The sequence below is a fragment of the Antennarius striatus genome, chromosome 6 (genome assembly GCF_040054535.1).
Source record: "Antennarius striatus isolate MH-2024 chromosome 6, ASM4005453v1, whole genome shotgun sequence".
Lineage (NCBI taxonomy): Eukaryota > Metazoa > Chordata > Actinopteri > Lophiiformes > Antennariidae > Antennarius > Antennarius striatus.
Window position 1 is genome coordinate 15,260,355 of NC_090781.1, and position 20,275 is coordinate 15,280,629.

Genomic DNA, 20,275 nt, shown 5'->3' on the forward strand with positions numbered 1-20,275 from the left:
ACAACAGGATACAAAAAGTCTTGTTCTGACTTGCCAACTTACAGCCATACTCCCACAGTACAGGTCAGGCTTGTTTTCTGTTGTCTAGCCTGGAGCCCTATAAGGCATTAACCAGTGTTCAGAGATGAGTATAAGTAGATCAGATTAACTGTAACACCTGAGCCACCAAGACACTGTGTGTGATCATGTGTGAAAAGTTGGTTACACTACATGTGAAACTAGGCTGAAATCTGCTTCCAGAGCCAATTTCTTGTGCTCATATGTCTGATTTTCCCATATAAATATTGACAAACACAGGTAGGTGTCATAGGTAGATGTCAAAAGGAAATGAACATACATTTTCATAATTTCATTGGTACAGTAAACACACTGGATGTTAAGGCCACTTCCACCATCCAGGTAATGCAAGTATTTTGAGTTTAACTGTTAATGTAAAACATTTTTTCTGACAGTAACCATCAAAGGGCCTGTTTCTCTCAGTTTTTTTAAGCCCAAATTGTGTGAGTCAGTCCAAAACTCAATTTACCTTTCAGAATGTGTGGGTCCTTGCTTGAAATTCTCATGGTGGTAGATGCATGGGTGCTTCCTCTTCTTCACTCACAACAGCCTTCATAGTTCTCAGTTGTTGACTATTGCCAAATGGCAGTTAATATCGCCATGTGTGAATTAATGCAATTACTCGGTGAGCATGTTTTATCATGCCTCTAACATGAATCTGTAGCCAATTACAGCCCCCACACACTGTATCCTCTCTGGCAAACTGCACGGTGTAAGTCATCTCAGTAGTGCAAAACCCACTTCATGATGCATAGCTGTGTTCTCACTTAGTGGCTCGGGCTTTTGGAAGACCAATTTCTGTCAGGCATACTGTAATCTTCCAACAAATCCAAAGCTGAGAAGAGTGAATGAACAGTTATGACAGACCATCATGCAGCTTGTGCAGGAGTGTGGCTATGTCCTACCAGGCGTGTGGGCATCGGCTGGGAAAATGAGCCGAGACTGAAAAAAGATCAGGCCCACATTCCTGGACTGCTGCGGGACAAAATGATTCTCACACATGGTGATAGTGGTTATCGTGAGAGAAAGGGTGAGGCCTACAGAGGTGCACAGTTGGCAATGTTATGCAGAACTCTGCTTTGATATGCATCTCATGTCAGGGCCAGGTTGTGCGTGTGAGTGTTCTGTGAGAGACGAAAATGAAAATATACGTCTCATCTAGGATTATTCAGTTTTAGGCTAGTCTGTTTTTAATCATATGAGGGATGGTTTGGCATTGTAAGCTCCAGGTGCTGACAAACCTCCCGACACGCTGAGCAGCCTCTCCGGGTCCCATGCTGTGCAGGCCTGGCTGGACCTGGCTGGACGGCTGAGTGCATGTTGCCCAGCAGGCTGTGTTGTCTCAGCCTTCAGCCAGGAATGATAGATGGAGCTGGAAATCCTCCCAGAGAGGGGGTAAGCACATGTGTGGCAAGACATAGCAGGTGGTGAGCGCTGACTTGACGGCAATTAAATGTACAAATCTTTGATTAAGCTCATGGGAAGGCAGTCATTAGCAACACTGAATCACGCTCGTGCACACACACACTGAATCTCTCACAAACAGAAAAATGCACACACATATTTTATCCTGAGTAACACTAGCAATACTGTAGGGGTCGGCTTTAAAGTGACTAATACAGTTAATACATTTTAAAAAAGCAATTTTTAGCCATAATATATCTCAGCATGATGTCATTTCTGATATTCTTTTGCCCCATATCTCTAACCTTCTCTGTTACCAAACTATGACTCCAAATTTCCCCCTTCAAATATATTAATTAATCTCCATGATAAAGAAAATTGTTTGGATTATGACCTATCATGAGATGAGCAAATTGTACCTAATCTTAAAATGTTGAAGAGAGCAAGATGCCATCAAAATACGTCAAAAACCATTTGAGATATCTGACAAAAAAACAGTTAAGGGCAAACTTACTCCTTCCTCCAAATCCAGCTGGGGAGGTCTAAAATCTGGTATCTGTATTTATTGCAGCCCAGTAATAAATCCATCCAGTCATTTTATTTGGCCTAGCTGTCTGTCTGCCTACACATCTGCTGACCTGTCTACACTCTGCCAATACACCATCACTGGAGTCTTCCACAAGGCTAGGTTGATGTATTGTTGGATTACAACCAAGCAAGTCACACAAGAATGGCAGCTAAAATGCAGCCAAAATTTTCTTCTACTAACATGCAGCTCAAATGCATTTACTGCCAATGAATGTGAATAACAGTATCCAATTTATAACCCGGTGATAACACGCAAATGATAGCCAAGACCACGACTGTAAACCCAATGTGTTGGTGTGGTTTGGATTGTGCTCAGTATCAGGAGACAGAGTGTGGGTGCTGTCCATGGATGCAGGCCAGCAAGAGAGATCTCATTCTTACAGATGTCTAGTGCTGTACTTCTTGCTCTTTCTGTTTTATCTGCAAGAGCAGGATTGACCTGAGCAAGAAGTTGCCATGTTGACACTGGAAGCATGGAATCCACATCAAGAAAAAGGAAGTTGCAAAGCTGAATGGACATTAAAGTTAAAAGATTTATGTTGGAAATATGAAGAGACAGAAAGAGTTGCCTAGAAGTTGTTCTCTCACTGATCACAGAGCAGAATTCACCCTGAAGCAGTCAGAAAAGTAAATTGACCCAAAAATTTGTTTCGAAAATGAGGGGAAAAAAAGCAGCACTCATCTTGGTTGTTTCTCTTCTTATTCCCCACAAAGGGCTAAATATCTTAATTTAACATTGCTGGTTACATGCATGCGTAAATGTATTCTGGAATGTTCCCTTAAAATGTACTGAATACGTGAGGTCATTTGACGTTCTGGCCACATCTATGAACCGTAAACCTGCAAGTTTTACAATGTGTCTTCAATTCATTTTTGTCACGGCATCTCTGGTTTACATTATTGTTGTTGAGACTGAAGTGGTTTGACTTGCTTCAACTGTCTAGAATGCAGTAGGCTTATTTCTTGATTGGAAACAAATACATATGTCTTCCCCTGTCAAACCTAAAAAAAAAGAAGAAAAGCCTGGATCCACACTATATGTGAATTGCCTCAAAATATATTCATGTACTGCTTTTTCCAGGATTACATCAATAACATTTCTCTAAGTTCTGCTGGGAGACTTTTGAGAAAACAGTGACGAAAACTATGTTTGTTGGTTTCGATTCTTATCCATCCAGATCTGTAATCCTTGAAGGCTGAATCTGAAGAAACCGAACTGTTTAGAGTTGGAATGACCATCTCTCATTAGAGGTGGGGGTTTACACCACCCGCTCCCGGTCACATATAATAAAGTCTAAGCATGTCTTACCAGAAAATTTCACCCTCTTTCACACTGTGTATAAAGTAAAACTGACACTAATAACTCACATGATTCATTATTAGGCAAGTCGCTTGTGTCCTCAAAGGCCTGTGCTTTTGACTCAACTGTTCTAGTCTGACCTTGAAGACTGTTGGGGTGCTAGTGGCCTCAGAAGAGACAAAATATCTGGAAGTCCCCACCATTCACTTAGAACCAAAGGGGCCTTTTGGATAGTGGATGAAATAGATAACATGCTGAACAGAAGCTGACTTTGAAAACCATTTGCTTTCAATACAGCCTCCAAGGATAGCATCCCTGGTGGAGACTATACAAAACTCAAACTTTATAATGTTTGTAAAATGATAAGTTATAGCTGATAACGAGGTATTTTATAGTCAGTAGTGCTGTATAGCAATAAACAGGCATATCAGTAGAACAGGCTCTAATATGAAGTAACGGAGTGAAGCTTACGCACCATGTACCACACACCTAGCAAGTCCCTTTAGAGTTGCAACTGTCTTCCTGTGGGACACAGAATGGTAATTGCCATCCTCTCCCCAGGTCGCTAATGAGAGTCAGGTCTTTCCCTATGACCAGGTTGTCCCAGGTTTAGTCATATCTCACTATTTCCCAAAATCCATCTCTTGTAAACATAGGAATGCATGCAGCAGTGCAGCACTGAATGCAACACAACACTGAAGGTGGTTTCAATTCATTAAGCTGAATGTACAAAAAAAACAAACATTACTAAAAGACGATAATACATGTACTGACAAGGTTCACGTAGTACACATATTTTTACAGACGTCACCAGTTTGTCCCTTTTTAAAACCCTGAATGCCTCATCCTACAACAAACTTCTTCGTCTTCCCCGCATGTTCAATGTGCCACACTGCTCCTTCCACGGGAATCTGTCACCGTGGAGATGTGAAGGTACTCCCTCACGGCCAGAGCCAGGAGCGACTACCACTCATCCCACTGGACCAAATTTATACCCAGAATTACACTACAGTAGTTGTCTATTCATGATTAGATCATCAGAGACATGCCCAGAGAGACACTGCTTGAAGAGTTGCATTTATGCAGCGTTTTTCTTGCCTTCACTTGTCACATTCATGCACTTAATGACCGGCTGCCAGGCAAAGCACTGACCTGCTCATAGGCAACAATGCAATCTTTTCCATCAAAAATAACCAACAATATTTATTTACCATAAAACATATTTGAGCTTCCATGGCCCAGGACCACATAAATTGAAGGAATAAAATTTTCTTATCTCAAGCCACAGCCCTACAATTATACTATACCGGATTCTTAAATAAAAAGATTTGATTTGAGATCATCAAAAAAATATTATTAGTAGTGAGTTAGAAGTGAAAGCTCTGAAGTCAAAGGAATAGAATGCAAATTTCATATATTGCCTTCATCACCATCCATTAAAATTGGAGTCAAACAAATACACCCCCCCTCCCCAAAAAAAAAAAACATTAATAGAAATTTATGTCATGTTACATTGAGCAATGGTTTACATCATGCTGTGCTCTGTAAACTGATTCAAATCAAGCAGAATTTCTACTGATGAGGGATAGAGGAGTAAAAATAGACTTTATGCTTGCAGTGAAGCACAAAAACAAATCCCTGGATACTCTATGAAACATATTATATATTATATAAATGTTTGTTGTTTTCTACCCTCTGATAATAGGTTAACACTCAATGATGATAACAATAGCCTAAACCCATTTTATGGGCTCTCTTTGTTCCGGGAACAGTGCTTTCCTGCAGGATGTAGGTTGAATTTATAGTGGTGGGTGGTTGCACTGCATAAGTTTTTCTTCATTTTGGACATCACAAAGGTGTCACTTATTCCAAGTGAAAACTAATACCTTGCAACAGCATAAAAATTACATAAGTAGTTGAGAACATGGAAAGAAAAACAGGATTATTGTTTGCAATGGACAGATGTGTAAAATAATGTTCTCAAAGACACTGATTCAGTTGGTTATTGTTCTTTAACAAAATGTCCTTTTAATGTCACACACTGTAGTTTGATCCGCAGCAACTGCATAGAAATATGTTCAATCATAGTATAGTCCTCAAAATGTTCTGTAACTGCCATCTGAAGAAATCTTTTCAGTTATGATTCAACGACTGAACAGATCTGTCAGCACACACACAGCAGGATTGGTAGCAGAGCTATGATCATTATCATCATCATCATAATGATGCTGCTGCTGCTGCTGCTGCTGATGATGATGATGATGATAGTAGAGGTTGTGAATGGAATATTTCTTTATTATTTCCAATGACAAAATTTATTATCCTCAAAATAAATTATTGAATTTAAACTTACATGTAACGGAGATATGAGCTGGTGTCTTGTCCAGGGTGTACCCCACCTTTTGCCTGTAATCAGCTGAGATAGGCTACAGCAAACCCATGAAGCACAAAGCGAACAAGCAGCTGTAGACAAGCCGATTGTGATTGTCTACAAGGAAATGGATGGATGGTTGGATTTAGTTCAGTATAGGAACCAGATACCTACAGTATATTGGATCAGGCTTGTCTCAAGATGTTGCTCATATCATTACATCAACTTCATGCTTGATATGTCCTGGGTCATATTTTATTACGTCAGCCAAAAGAAGTTACCCTGATTTTGATCAATAAGCAGTCCTTACACTAACAGATCTCAGTGTCAAAGAAGAGAGGACTATTAGCCTTGGCAGAGGTCTTTGTTCTCAGAGACCTCTCTCCCTTCTAGTTTCTCCATGTTTTTCTGCTCCTCCTGTCTTCTGAGAATAGGCTGGCTGGCCTAATCACAGGAACCGACCCAGGCTGGAGGTGCATGCCTTTGCACATGGCAGCACAAATTAAAGTGTCTCCTGCCGCCCGCCTCTCTAATTCATTGGCACTATGCCCTGGCCTGTCCCATGAATTACAGCCAGGCCTCTCCATATGGTGCAACTGGCATGGTGCAGGTCAGTTTATTGACATGAGCTTGGTCAATAAGTAAGAAGCTCAGAACGCACACATCTGTCTAACAGAGTGCTAACTCCCTTAGATACCAATCTATATTACAATATTATGCGGAGAATGAATCAAGGCATCATCTAATCCTGTAATGTTTAAACCCTCCTTAGATGCACTGCGTGAGTCTATGGCAGGGATCTCTGGGTCAGTCAGAAATGCATACTAAAAATAAAAGATGGAACCATTTTAAATTTGTTATTTTGTCTTTGTTATCCTCACTGTTTTTGTTTTGTATAGACTGTGGATCTGAAAAGTCGATCTCTTCCACATTTACTTTTTTTTTTCCTCATTGTCTGCTTCTCTCTTTGGTATTAAGGATTATTATCCCTAAGACATCATAGGATGTTATAGAATTGATATAACTGATGATGTTTTTAATTTTTTTTTAAAGGACAAGGAAAGCTGATATTAATGAAGTCATAAATTTCTGCTGCTTTTTATCTCATTAAGCATTTCTTTAAAAGCAGACAACAACGTGGTATATTATTATAGAATCTATTTGTAGTAAGTGATAACACCTGTATGTTGATTATTGAAATCATATAACTAATAGTGTAAAACTTAAACACTTTAACATAAAATAACAATCAAATCAAATGACTATCCTTTTAGTTTTGACTTTTAAATAAGATATATCTGACTGAAACAAGACCATTCTTACTTTAGTTTTACCTATACCAAAATACAAACAAATTTCATAGCATCTATACACACATACACACACACACGCACGCGCGCACACACACACACACACACGCACGCACACACACACACACACACACACACACACACACACACACACACACACACACACACACACACACACACACACACACACACACACACCCAACATAGTCAAAAATCAATGTGATGACGTAAGGACTTCGCGTTTGCAAATCATAGATTGCGCTGGGAGGACATTGGGAAGCTGTAGATGAATGTTAACAATGTTAGCAGGCTAACTGGACAAAGAAAGCTGTCCTGTTTGTATGTCTGAAAGCTGTAATGTGTGAATTTCCCAGTTTGACATCAATCTGGAATCTCTCTCTCTCTCTGTCTCTCTCTCTCTCTCTCTGTCTCTCTCTCTCTCTCTCTCTGTCTCTCTCTCTCTCTCTGTCTGTCTCTCTACCCATCTATCCAACAAACAATTATGATAACAACAACAACAACAACAACAATAATAATAATAACAATAACAACAACAATAACAACACCATATGCAAATCATCCCCATCCACAACACAAGCTTGTGGAAATCGTTCTCTTTTACTGAACTTGTAATCCTGAAATCATAAACTAAATGGGCTCTTGTCGAAATTCACTTTAGATATGCCGGCATTTAGGACATCTTCAAACCAAAACAATGATGTTGTTGTTATCTTGGTTAGCGGAGACAAATTGCTGACCGCAACAGAAATAGGACATATCTTGCGGCTGTAACATGGAGCTGAACTGCCTCCACCTGCAGTTCAGTGCCAGACTTTTACAAACACACATGCTGCTTTGTTAGGATCAGCGCTCAGTGTTTGTCAGCCATTGAGTGTTGTTGATGGTGTTGTTTTGAAATGTCCTGCTAATACTTGGTTCTCGCCTACGCGTAACCTGGATGCACATTACGAGGCCAGGGATCAGGTAACCGAGATGTTCCTGGATAGAACGTAAACAAGCCTGAAACACCTTATGACGCGAGTAAAAGGGACACAAAATGCACTTATGCATAATTTCATCACTAGCTCAATGATCTGTTGCATTTGATTACCTTTTTCCCATTCCCTGTCAGTAATGAGTAACACTTTAAAACTCATTACTTATGGAAGGAAAAGCCAACCAGTAATAAATACCAACATGTGTGTTCCTTAACAAAAATAACATTGACATTTTGAAGACAACTGACACCAAAAAGTCTTCTATTCAGGGGCTGAAGTGGCCCGTTCAACATTTGTTTGGAAAACAGCTTTGAGCAATGAGAGAATAGACAGTATTGGTGGTTTTATAGGTCGGACGTTAACCATACAAATAAATGCTACTGTTCCAAAACCAGAAAATTCACTGTAACACATACCACAACCTAGCAAAATACATTCATGGAGCTTAATGTTTTTCAAGTTTTGCTCAAAACTGAAGTGTACAACTGTGACATGTTGATAAAGGTTATGGATTAAATACTGATTTGACGTATATGAAATTGAACATTAGATTTTTATCTGTTTTAATTTTAAAAGAGTCCACACAATGTAGGCCTCTGGGGAACAGGAAAAAGTCAAGGACTGTTCTATCCATTTGTGGTTTAAGTGACTACGACCTCAGAGAATCAGTGGAATAACACGTAAATGTTAAACAGGGAATATTCTGTTATTTACAGTACTGTATTTACAGTGAAATAAATTGAACAAACACTGTCATTTGGCATCAGTGTTTCCATTATTCCAAAGGAACTTTGTAATCTTTCTCTCCCTGCCTAATAAAATTTTATTTTTTAATGTCATTTAATTTTCCCTTCTCCCACAGTGGTTTGTTTTCTCTATTTTTTAACTGTCCTTCTATAACTATTCTAATGCATTTATGCTTCATACAAAGTTATGTTTACAATTATGCTAGATAAACAGCATGCCGTACCTCTTTCTTCCTCCTGTTGATGTTTTATTTTCTTCATGTCTGACTCTTTTTTTTTCCTTTCTTGCCCTCTTTCCTTCTTTGTCCTTTTTTAACTGTGAATCTTCAGTGTTCACATCCTGTGCCTTTCAAGAAGACCTTGTTTATCCTATGAAATGCCGGTGTGTGAGTCTTCCTATCATTCTGAAGGAAATACCACGAGTCGCATGCCAGTTGCAGCCAACCACAAACCAAAGCGGGGTGGAGAGTAGTATTTTGTCATATAAATCATGGAACATGGCTGTGAGCGAGCCTTTTGCCAGCCAGCCATGAATAGACACCCACTGCATGAAGTCTACAGCTTTGAGCAACACAGACAGACTGTAGAAACCATCAGCTGGGGAAAAAGATTTAGTTTTTTTAAGTGTTTGGAGTTAGTCGCAAGGTACTGCCATGTCGTCAAGTCAATCCATGAAACATCAGTTCATTACTTTTAGTATACAGACTCTCTAAGAGTCAGTTAGAACTGAAGACGTCTCTTGGATGAGAGGAGAAACATCTTTGAAAAAAACCTGAAGCAAGTCCACTTGACTCTTTCTTTGCTCTTCTTGACTTACCTTGACCTGGATGATTGTGAATCTTCACAATTTCTTCATCAGTACTCTCACAGACAAGACTGCTAGTAGCTCCATCTCTCAAGACTGCTTGCATTACATCAGAATCAAAGTCATTTATTAATCCCCAAAGGGGAAATTTCTTAAAAATAAAAGATATAAATGATGTAAATGTAGCTTTCATAATGTTGTTGTAAAAGATACCAAAATAATGTTAAATAAGGGCTCTTTGAGCAACAAAGCTGCCACAGTACAAAGGCTGCAAATTGCAAAGGCTGATGTGGAATGTAACTAACCTGGAAGCCAAAGTCATATGGGGTTAATCAATTTCAGCAAAGCATAAATTATGAAAAGAGAAACAAGTGATGGTCAGCAGCATGGTCAGGAACAATAAAGATAAAAAGAGAAAGGGCGAGAGACGAGTCAGATCAGTATCTCTGTGTTATCCCTGTTGAGTGTCTTAGGCTTGCTGTTGGAGAGGTCAAGTCAGGACATACATCAAACCCCAAGACTCAGCTGTCTCCTCTCAACTTACACAACAGTTAAGCTACATCTGTTTCTCTTTTACTTGCTTTACTTCTTTTCTGTGCTGTCTCTCTTCTCACAGTGAAGAGTATTGGCCAACAAGTACAACTGCATTGACACAGGATGATGTGATGAAGTATCTTAGGAATGGCATGCATTTGCTTTCTATGGGACAGGGCACGGAATAAGTGATACTTCAAAGGTGCACAAGGGCACGTTTAAGTTCACCTTTGTGGTTTTTTCTGGTCCCAAATTCCCATCAGATCAGCACTTGAACCAACCGCAGAAGCACTTGGACTTAATAGAAACAGTATGCTTACCAAATGGTCACCTCTGCTTACCAAAAAAGTCACATGGAAAAAACTAGAAGGTAATGAAGGTAACTAGATGGGCTCAGGAGTAGACCAAAAGAGAAAACGTGCAAGCCAACAAAAAGAACTTGGTCTAACTAGTGAAGTACGTAATCTGGTCCAAATACAGTAAAATCATGGAGGCTTGCAAGAGTGGTACATCAGCCAACCAGGTGGACTAGGATTGGCAAGAATGTCAGTATTAGTCAGAAATAGTAATGAGATTTCATCACTGGATTACCAGAAAACATCTGGAACAACCAAACTAGCAGTCTATCTGAAAGAGGACTGGTGCAAAACAGATTAGCAGTTTTACTGAACAAAGATGAGGGAAACTAAAGCTACATAGGCAACTTACATTTGCCTATGTAGCCTTAGTGGTACCATTTGTGGGAACTGGATGGGTTACATTGGCTTCATTTGGGGCTAACGCCATTAAACCAGAGAGGCCTTAGGAAAATGGTAGGGACTTAGACTTGACTATTTGGAAGGACAATTCAAAGGACAATTTGAGTTGACTAAATGCCCATATTGGGTTGTAGAACTTGTTGAAAAGGAATGATGCATGGAACTGTCAAGTTGCATTCCAATTAAATAGATTACAAAAAGAGTGGCAAAGAGAACTTCTTTATCATTTTAGTTGAATTGTATAAGACATTGGTTGGTCTTGTTCTGTCTCATGCATCAATTAAAAGTAGTGGCTCGTTGAAGAATCTTCTTGAGGAAAAAAAGGAATTTAAAGTTGTCCCGCGAAACTCAAAGTATCCTTGTGTAACACATTTAAAATGTGATTGATGGATTCAACTAGAAATAAACGTACAATGTTAAGTTCCCTTGTGCCAATTCCCAAAGTGCATCAGGCTGGTACAGCATATGCCCGTGACCACCCATGGGTTCTGTCATCCACACTGGCACTACACTAGTTACAGGCCCAATTGTTTGGTGTCTTTTGGGTTCAAAGTCTCCCTGAGACTTATTTGTGTGGCCCATAGAGCCATAGAGACACACCTCTAACAAGTATACACGCACGCACACACACAGACACACACACCAACTCAAATCTTACATGTTCAAGCTTACATGACAGCTTGAAAAGACAAAGTAATAGAGTGTCAGTTATTTTGTGTTTTCCTCTAAAATTTTAACTATGCCGAGTTCCTTTGAAATAGTAATATTTTTAGAACATATTATTTCCCAGTCTAATCAGACAATAGTATTTATGTTCTAAAGTATGTTGGACAATAAAGATCTCTTTGTCTTCCATTTAAGTATGATATTACTGGAAACTTGTGACTGGCTGTGCTTGGGTGAGCTTTTTATGCCAGCTAAATTATTCATTTACTCTTCTTTAGGACTGCACTGGTCAACTGCATTGCATTTACAGCAAGATCATTTTTACTTTAAATCAGCAAAGACTCCCTTGTTTACAACACGCTTATTTCTTTTTGTGGATAATGCATAAATAGCTTTTATATCTTGACAAGCCAACATCTATACTTTGGTTACATTAGCTTTCATTAGTTTCCATATTTTGATAGTCTTTGTTAAAGTTGGTTCAACCCTCATACTGTGGGTGTGATGTTAAATTTCTCCTACGATTCAGAATACTCTACTAGAGTCTCCTTAAACTCTTTTTTCACTTCAAAACACAGTCACAAAGACCTACATGAAGGAGGAATGGGAAAAATAGGACTGCAAGCAAAGGTGAACTCCATGACATATTACTTTGTCCTTATACTGCATCTGTGTCCTGATTTGGCCCCAACTGTCTTACCATATTTGCGTCCTTGTACTCAGGGGAACATAAGGATCGCATATATCTTTGGCAGAAATCCACACCCACATTCCTCAGCTCTATGCTCACAGGAGCACTCCCTGCCCTCCTCTCCAACTCCCTCCCATTTCACACTGACACCAAAACCTTGGCCCACTTTACTGTGCTCAGTAAAGAAATGCAAACATCAAAGTTTATTCCTGAACACAAGGGGAGGTAAATCACGTTGTGCTGCTCTTTGAAATGAGTTTTAGCTCTTGTCAACACACTGCTGGTTAAACAGACTGTTTTACATGAGGATCAAATCAGTTTGCACAGTACAGACTCAATTAATCTACAGTATTTACTTATGCTCATTTCACAGACATTTTCTTCACTGAAATCAAGCTGAATGAGAACAGAGGGAAAAATGGTGAAGAAAAAAGTTGAGCAATGAAATGAGTCTAGACTGTGTCTTGTGAAGAACACTTCTTTAGCCAGGGCTATTTATGAGACTGTTCCCCGGTGGCTTTTCTAGTTATAGGTTATCTTTTACTTACAACTCAGAGTCAAAGACACAGGGGCCAGAGAGGCTGTGCAGTTTGCAGTCTGGGGTTACTGGGTTCAGTGGTAGGGGGTTCATGGTGCGGAATGTGGCTGTAAGAAAAAGCCATGAAAAATCACTATAGTGAAAAACTGAGACGGCACAACTGGCAGTGAAGCACAAAAGTGGAGAATTCTTTATGAAACAAGGTTCTCCACATGGTTTAAATCTCTTAAAGTAGAATTCTTTATGCTCAATTGAGAATGTGAACTTTAAGTATGATTAATAAGGTTGAGTAATGATTGATTTTTTTAAAATTACACACAGTCAATGGTACATTACTGTATGTCAAGTAGTAATTTATACTTTGCAAATAGCCATTGGTGACTTTCCTTGAGGTCTATTCAAATATGTATTGCCTTGTAAGACTACATGAGTGACTTTGACCTGTTTTTGTGTACTGGGATGTACTTTGATAAAATCCTCTGTGTGTAACATGTTCTTTGCAGTTGAATGACAAATCTTACACATCTGTAACACAGAAGTACATTTATTCAGGTCCTAATACATTATTATTTAACAAGTTACACATTCTTATTAATTGCAAATCACATAGCACAAGTCCAATCTAGTCCTGTATATAAGTTAAATGTAACAGATTTTTATTTTAAAATATGCAATATGAACTCTTCCTCTCGTCTTGAGGAGCACTTTGTTATAAAATGTAAGTAAAAGTGCAATATCTAACGAAATTACAAAATTGGTCCAGAATCTACACATTGAGCAGGACTTCTTCGACAGACTAAATATTATTTTTCTCATTTTACAAACGCAGTATACCTTTAGTTTTTGCAGCAATCTGCTTTTTGATGCTATTTTCTAAAATCTGTAGCTAAATACAAGAAAAACAACATTGTCAGGTTACAAAAGCTTAGCATATTAATCACATGATCTATTTTTCTAAATAAACTTCATTTATTTCCCCATATAGTTATCCGGAACAATGAGTTTTGACAACAACACCATATTATCTCACAGCGCTATGTTACAATAAAATATCTCTGTTATGAGTTCAAAGAAAATAAAACAGCGACATAAAATTAAGAAATACAATGCATAGATTCAATCATTTAAAGATGTAGAGACATAATTTACTTAGTATAGCTCATAAACTTTCAGAGTGAACCCTATGACACTGACTACATGGATTCATAACAATTTATCCTGACTTGAGTGACCGGCACAAATATATTTAATTCTTAACATATCACATCATAAAATTGTTAAATATATCATTTTTGCACTTCAAAGCAAATTTGGCTGTCATATATACCATGGCATGTTTGGAGAAGAAACTGGCACAAAATGCAAAACATCAGCTTCTCCTGCAGAGTCTTCGGAAATTTTAAGAATTTAATTTGACTCAAACTTGCCTTGCTCTCTGGCCCCCTTCACATGTATGTCAATAGTGCCAGACTATGTGCCGTTACTGGTCTGGAGTATGCAAGTTTTCATTTCAACCACAAACCAAAACTAATTAAAGAGCTCTCGCCTCCAGTTAGAGGTGAACTCAATAGTAGTATGACGTCAATAAAAAACTGCACTCAGAGGCCTTGACAACACATGATCAGACACCCAGCGACACATGTGGTGTCTGGATAAATCACAGACTAAACACTACTGTTGAAAAGGCTGTTTTCAGTTTGTCTGTGATCTTCAAACCACTGAACTAGTCAACATCATGAGAAGCAGTCATGTTTTCAGCTTGACACCATGTACACAAAGGTAGCAACAACTGTGCACATGATTTGTGACTCTGCATAACAACCCACTGACAAGCTGGCGAGTTCATAGTTAGTACAGCATTAATTGAGAGAAGCAAGCAAGACAATGCAAATATACAAGCTAGATAAGATATTTAACACTTAGTGGCACTTTTCGGGGGCAGCTTTAAAAAAAGAATTAAAATAGATTGTTATATCAAAAGTTTAAAAAGACAGGTGGAGGTAGAAGGGGTAGAGTGACAGTGGAGTATAAACAGAGAAGCTTTCCTAATGGCAGCATCAACAGGCTCATTGGGACAAAAGCGACTGTTGTGGGGGAGAGAGTGCTTACTCTTCAGGGACAATGACTGGCAGGTTTTGGTCTCTTGAAACAAATTCTATCCACAAGCCTGCCCTGACCTCTCAACATTCACAGCACCGCAGAGCTTCAGGGTCACCTTGAAAATAACAATCTATCACCACTCGTTTTGTCTAGCCTTCACATAAAAAGTGAAAGCAGGGAACTGAAATAAATAATTCACGGCACATATCTTCAAGCCTGCTGGATTTGATTATCTTCTGGACCATAGACATCTAGAATATAAAACCCTTCAAGCCTGTGGTTGATATCTACGTTATTAGGCACAATAAATAGGCCCCTGTGGTATTAAGGTTCAGAGTGACGAATGACTCGGAACAGTTCTGATGTATGAGTGCAGGTTGTGCACGAGCATAAATCTACATCAACCACAAATAATTTAGATCTCAAATATATACTATGTATCTAACATCTACTACATCATTTTAATATACATTCTTAATGTATGTACAATAAATCCAAAAGTGTCTCACTTTTTTACAGCTTGATTGAGAGGAATTCTCAAGCACAGATCTGTCCACCTGATGTGTTTAGAGAATCTCATCCAGTTTTTCTTTGTGAGCTCGTGTGCTGCCGTAATTTTTGCTCTGTAAACACTATTTACAGTCTTAAAAAATACACTATCTGACCTGATATTATGTACTGGATGATCACTATGTACATTCAGGCAATAATAAAGTGAGTTATTATGTAACAACATCCAAGAATCCCTTGAGACATCTGTCATATCATGTCAGTCCACAAACCATTTAGTCAGATTACCTTCATATTCTTCAAAAAAAAAAAAAAATCACTCCACCTTATATACAAAAAGTTTGATTGTGGAAACAGTAAACATAATGAGTTTGGGCACTTCTTCAGATTGTGCTGCTGCTATCTGTGATCTGTGACCTTAATGAGTAAACCAGACTGTTTCAGTTTGGCTCTTACTTTAAGGCAGAATTTGGCACTTACTTTATACAGAATATTTAATGTTTCAAAAATAGTTCTGTTTGTCTTCACCAGTTCAGAGACACTAATGGAAATACGTTCTCAGCGGATCCCAGTCAGTGTCAGTTTCCTGAAATGATCACAAAGTATTTTTGAAATGTTGATGGTATAGAGACAGCAGGTAAATTAAGGATGAGTATTAAACATCCTGACATGCACCTTCTTGTATCAAATGAGTTGTGTTGTTTACTGAACATCAAGAGCAACAAAACAGTTAAGCAGAACTTCTGCCGTACTACAGTCTCTATCCCGACACCCAGCTGTGTGTGGTGGTCTTCACACCATGTGGGAAACCTTGTTGGGTCACCACTGGTTCAAAGTTGAAGTCCAGGGAGTCTCCGTCCATAAGAGTATCATGAAGGACTGTCTCCATGTCAAACTCAAATTTCTCAATGGACATGTCATCCAGGTCGCTGGGCAGCTTCTCTGGGTGTGAGGGCTGAGGTAAGCCTGGGCGGCCATACCCGTTGGTGTTGAGAGGACAGAAGCTACCAGGCATGCATCCTCCGCTGAGGTGGCTGGAGATGCCATAGGGCATCTGCATAGGACTTTTGGCTGAAGGTAAGCGTGTGGTACTGTGGCTCAAAGGCATGAGCAAGCGGCCATTCATAGCTGGTGATGTGGCTGGGGCTTGGCTGTGCACATTGTGGGGGTGAGTGTGAGAGAGAGCATGTGGGTGACTGTTCCCTCCTACCATTAGTTTGACTGCATGCTGGCTGCTGCTGTATGGAGGCAGCATACAGCTCCCCCCAGACTGAGAGACCACAGTGTCCACTGACGGAATCAGCTCTCCATGTTGATCTGTATCTGTTGTCAGCAGCTCCTTTAAAAGCCCTGCAGCACAGCCATACTGGTTGATGGTGGACCCAAAGCTGGGCTTACTCTCAGGCAGTGTCTGCAGTGGCATGGTCGACAAGCTGTTCATCCCTGCTTGGCCGTACACACACTTACGGTACTCCTGCTGAGGCTGCGAAACCATGTTGTTGGAGCTATAAGGTGTGTACCCAGGGCTCGGTTGCATCATAGGAGAAGGGGAGGACTGGGAAGAGCCAGAGGTTGTCGCCCCTCCAACCTGAGAATTGTTGGGCGAGAGCAAGTTCAGATTGTCCAGAAGGTTCTCCATGACATTCTCAGAACTATGTCCAAGAGAGCCTGTCATCTCTGTCAGACTGGGCAATGTGGCCGTCATCTTGGTCCCTGGGGCTCCTGGGTAGCCCATATGCACGTCTGCCTCCCCAAGGTCATCCTCTGGCATGAAGGGCGAGAGGCGGCCACTCAGAGTGCTGGCATTGGAACTGGTTCGAGGTCTGAAGCTGCTCCAAGCATCAAAATCATCATTGCTGTGGGAGTTGGGGCTGCCAGGCCACTTGGAGTAGGAACCTGGGCTGTCTGCACCTCCATCAGGGCCACCCTGCATGGACAGCTGTGGGGAGATAAAAAAATTTCAGTGCACCAATAGTGACAAATTACTGTGTGTGTGCCAGAGGTAGTCAATGTAGCATATGTTTCAGTTGGAAATATTGTCCAAGGAACAGTGGATGGCACACGAAATATGAAGGTTTTCTTGCTAAAGACTGTAATGAGACAATATTTAGAATATTCAAAGTACATTTATGAACATAGTGACTTAAAAAACAATGAATGAATGTAATGTACCACCAACCCTTTCAGAGATACTGTAATTGAAAAATGCACAACGTAGATAGCTAGTTGAAATAAAGAGAAACGGTGATGTATGGTCCAATCGGGCAGATATTTTATAGAACTACCTTTTTTTTAGCTGCTCTTCCTCTGCTCTTGGTGAACTTGCTGTTATTGTCCATAGATGCTGCCCTGCGTCTTGGGGACTTGCCGCTTTTCCCTCCTTCTGGGTTTAGCATCCACCACGAACTCTTTCCCGTTCCCTCATTCTGAACGCGAATAAAGCGGCTGTGCAGCGACAAGTTGTGTCTGATGGAATTCTGGAGGAGCGGAAGAGAGAAAATACAAAAGATAGGTGAGCGGCAGATTAACACACAGAGGTAAATGGCTCACTTACAGAGCAGAAAAAGGGAATTTTAGGTCACTCAACATCAAAACAATTTGTAATTCAAAGCAACACATACACACAATAGACATCCACAAGGTGAAACCATGAGCAGTACAACCTGGCAGCTGAATGACCAAACTGCAAACTTGCTTATCTGGAAACAGCATACATGTGGGCCTTTATTTCCTTCCCAAAAATAGAGTGGGCTTTTTGAAACACCATTATAACAACAGTCACATTCCACCTGAGTGTGTGTCTAAAACAGCACAGAATCAAAGGGAGGAAAGAGACTAATCTTTGCTTCTTACAGACACATTAATAGTGTGCTCTAACGTTGCTAAGTGACACCCCCAGTGGAAAAACTAATTTTTGAGCGGGGAGCTAGTGAAGCATTGTTAAAACACAGCAAACAAGAGAAAGAATATTGAGCAAACGTCTGCTAAGCAAACTGCATAAACAAGACACCGTTTTTGTTCTTCAATGGAACTTCCTGTTTTGAGTTTTACCCTGCTTTGAATTTCAAAGTCTAACTCAAAGTGTTGTTTAACTGACCATTTCTCCCCAGATTACAATTTATACTCTAGCATTATTTTGTTACGTGTCCAGGCAATGACATTAAGTAATGAGCTTTGGTCAGACGTTACTGTGCATGTGTAAAGCTTGTTATTTTGGAAGAGAGGGTGGAAGTCCCGGAGTCCACACAAATGCAGAGCTTAGTGTGCACAGTGGCTAACGTCATCAAGCCTGCTCCTGCTGTGAGTCATCGCCTCACATCTGGTTCACAGTCTGTCCTCGACTTTGCCTTCACCTCAGCTCCTCCTCCTCTCTATAGTCTCTTCTTAACTCAGAAATCTTATCCCAATTTAACCCACATCAAGTTCTCATTCCTGTCAATTATTGCCTTATGCACATTGAGAACATTCTTGCAGTTGATAAAATGGAAACCACAAACGCCTGACCTTTATGCTTATCAAAAAATATTAAACATTTAATGTTGCTGCAGGGACTAATTTTAAAAAACATAGGTTACAATTAAAGCAGAAAAAGCTGAGATATTTCCACTGCCACACTGTTTAAACAATGTGGCAGTGTTAAGAAGTTGTATTATATTCCAATAATACAACTTGTTAACGTCTTTGATTATGTCCTCCCTGACTTCTAAACAAGAGCTTTCAATCACTTTGCAAGTGAGTTCTGTCCCCACACTGAAATGATGCTGTGGATAACTTTAATACTTCTGTGTCCCACCCCTCACAGACATCATACAACTGTTTTCATGGCCGACTCACTGATAGAACGTTGTGTGTACAATTGGTGGATGCATGTCAGGTAATTATCAGATAATTTAAAGCTCATTTATCAAATATTATCCTTTGCTTTCTTCTTTTCTCCACTTCCTCTCCTCACTGGAGAACCTCAGGCTCTAGAGAGCATAGGAGCTCTTCTGAACACTGGGCCTTCACAAATGAATGAAATTCCAAAATCAAATAACCTGATTGCCTCAGCCAGTCATCTCAGTCTAGTTTGCATAATCTGTGGGATCATGCAAACTAGGCCCCTTCTCCTGTTCATCAGTAACACTGACAGAAGGCGAGGAGCAAAGTCTGGTCATGAGTCTGTTTTTCCCATGACTGCTGAGACTGCTGGTAATTTCAGCTGGGCTGCAACAAGGAATTCCTGCAATGTAAACATAAATGCTGGGATGTAGATGTCAAAGCCATATATCATCCTGATGACCAGTGTAGTAGAGACTTCATTACAGCACAGCCTTGCAATCAAATAATTACTACAGTGCTTCAGCTAGGTTGTTCAAGGTACTCATAGATGAAAGATAGTTAGCTGGTTAACTAACTAGGTAACTTCATAGATAGCTATCAAGTTAGCTAGCTAGCTAGCCACTTATCTAGATAGCTAGACAGACAGACAGACAGATACTGTATCCATTGCTCCTATACATTCGAACACACTTCTGAATTCGTACATTAGCCAGTCAGCACAGCTGATATAAATGCAAACAAATAAATACGAGATAAATAGACGCACCAAGAGAAAACACAGACACTATAGGACATATACTACCCAACTTGACAGCCTAATCTGGTCCACATGGTGAGAAAGGCAGATCCATCTTACATGGTATGACACATCATCATCCCAACTGCACTAAAAAAACCCTGGTTGCATCGCAGTCTCACACAAGCCATCTCCTCCACTCCATTCATCTGCTTGCTCCTGACCTAGTCACCTCCATCCCTCTTCTCCTGAGGGATTCATAGTACCCCCTGATGGCACAAAGGAGGACCTCAACCTCTCTGTTGAGGTGCTGTGTGACAGCAGTCTACCACTGAAGGAGT

The 20,275-nt window shown here is 40.0% G+C and overlaps 1 protein-coding gene across 1 annotated transcript in view; it reads right to left on the reverse strand.

Annotated features, from left to right (window-relative positions):
* Positions 1–13,294: 13,294 nt before the first annotated feature.
* Positions 13,295–20,275, reverse strand: part of foxo1a (forkhead box O1 a) — a 28,542-nt gene continuing 21,561 nt past the window's right edge. Inside the window, exons 2-3 of the mRNA XM_068317085.1 lie at positions 17,662–17,853; positions 13,295–17,315 (exon numbers count right to left, since the gene is read on the reverse strand). Coding sequence (XP_068173186.1) covers positions 16,137–17,315; positions 17,662–17,853 — 1,371 coding nt within the window. The 3' untranslated portion in view covers positions 13,295–16,136. The remainder of the gene's footprint in view (positions 17,316–17,661; positions 17,854–20,275) is intronic.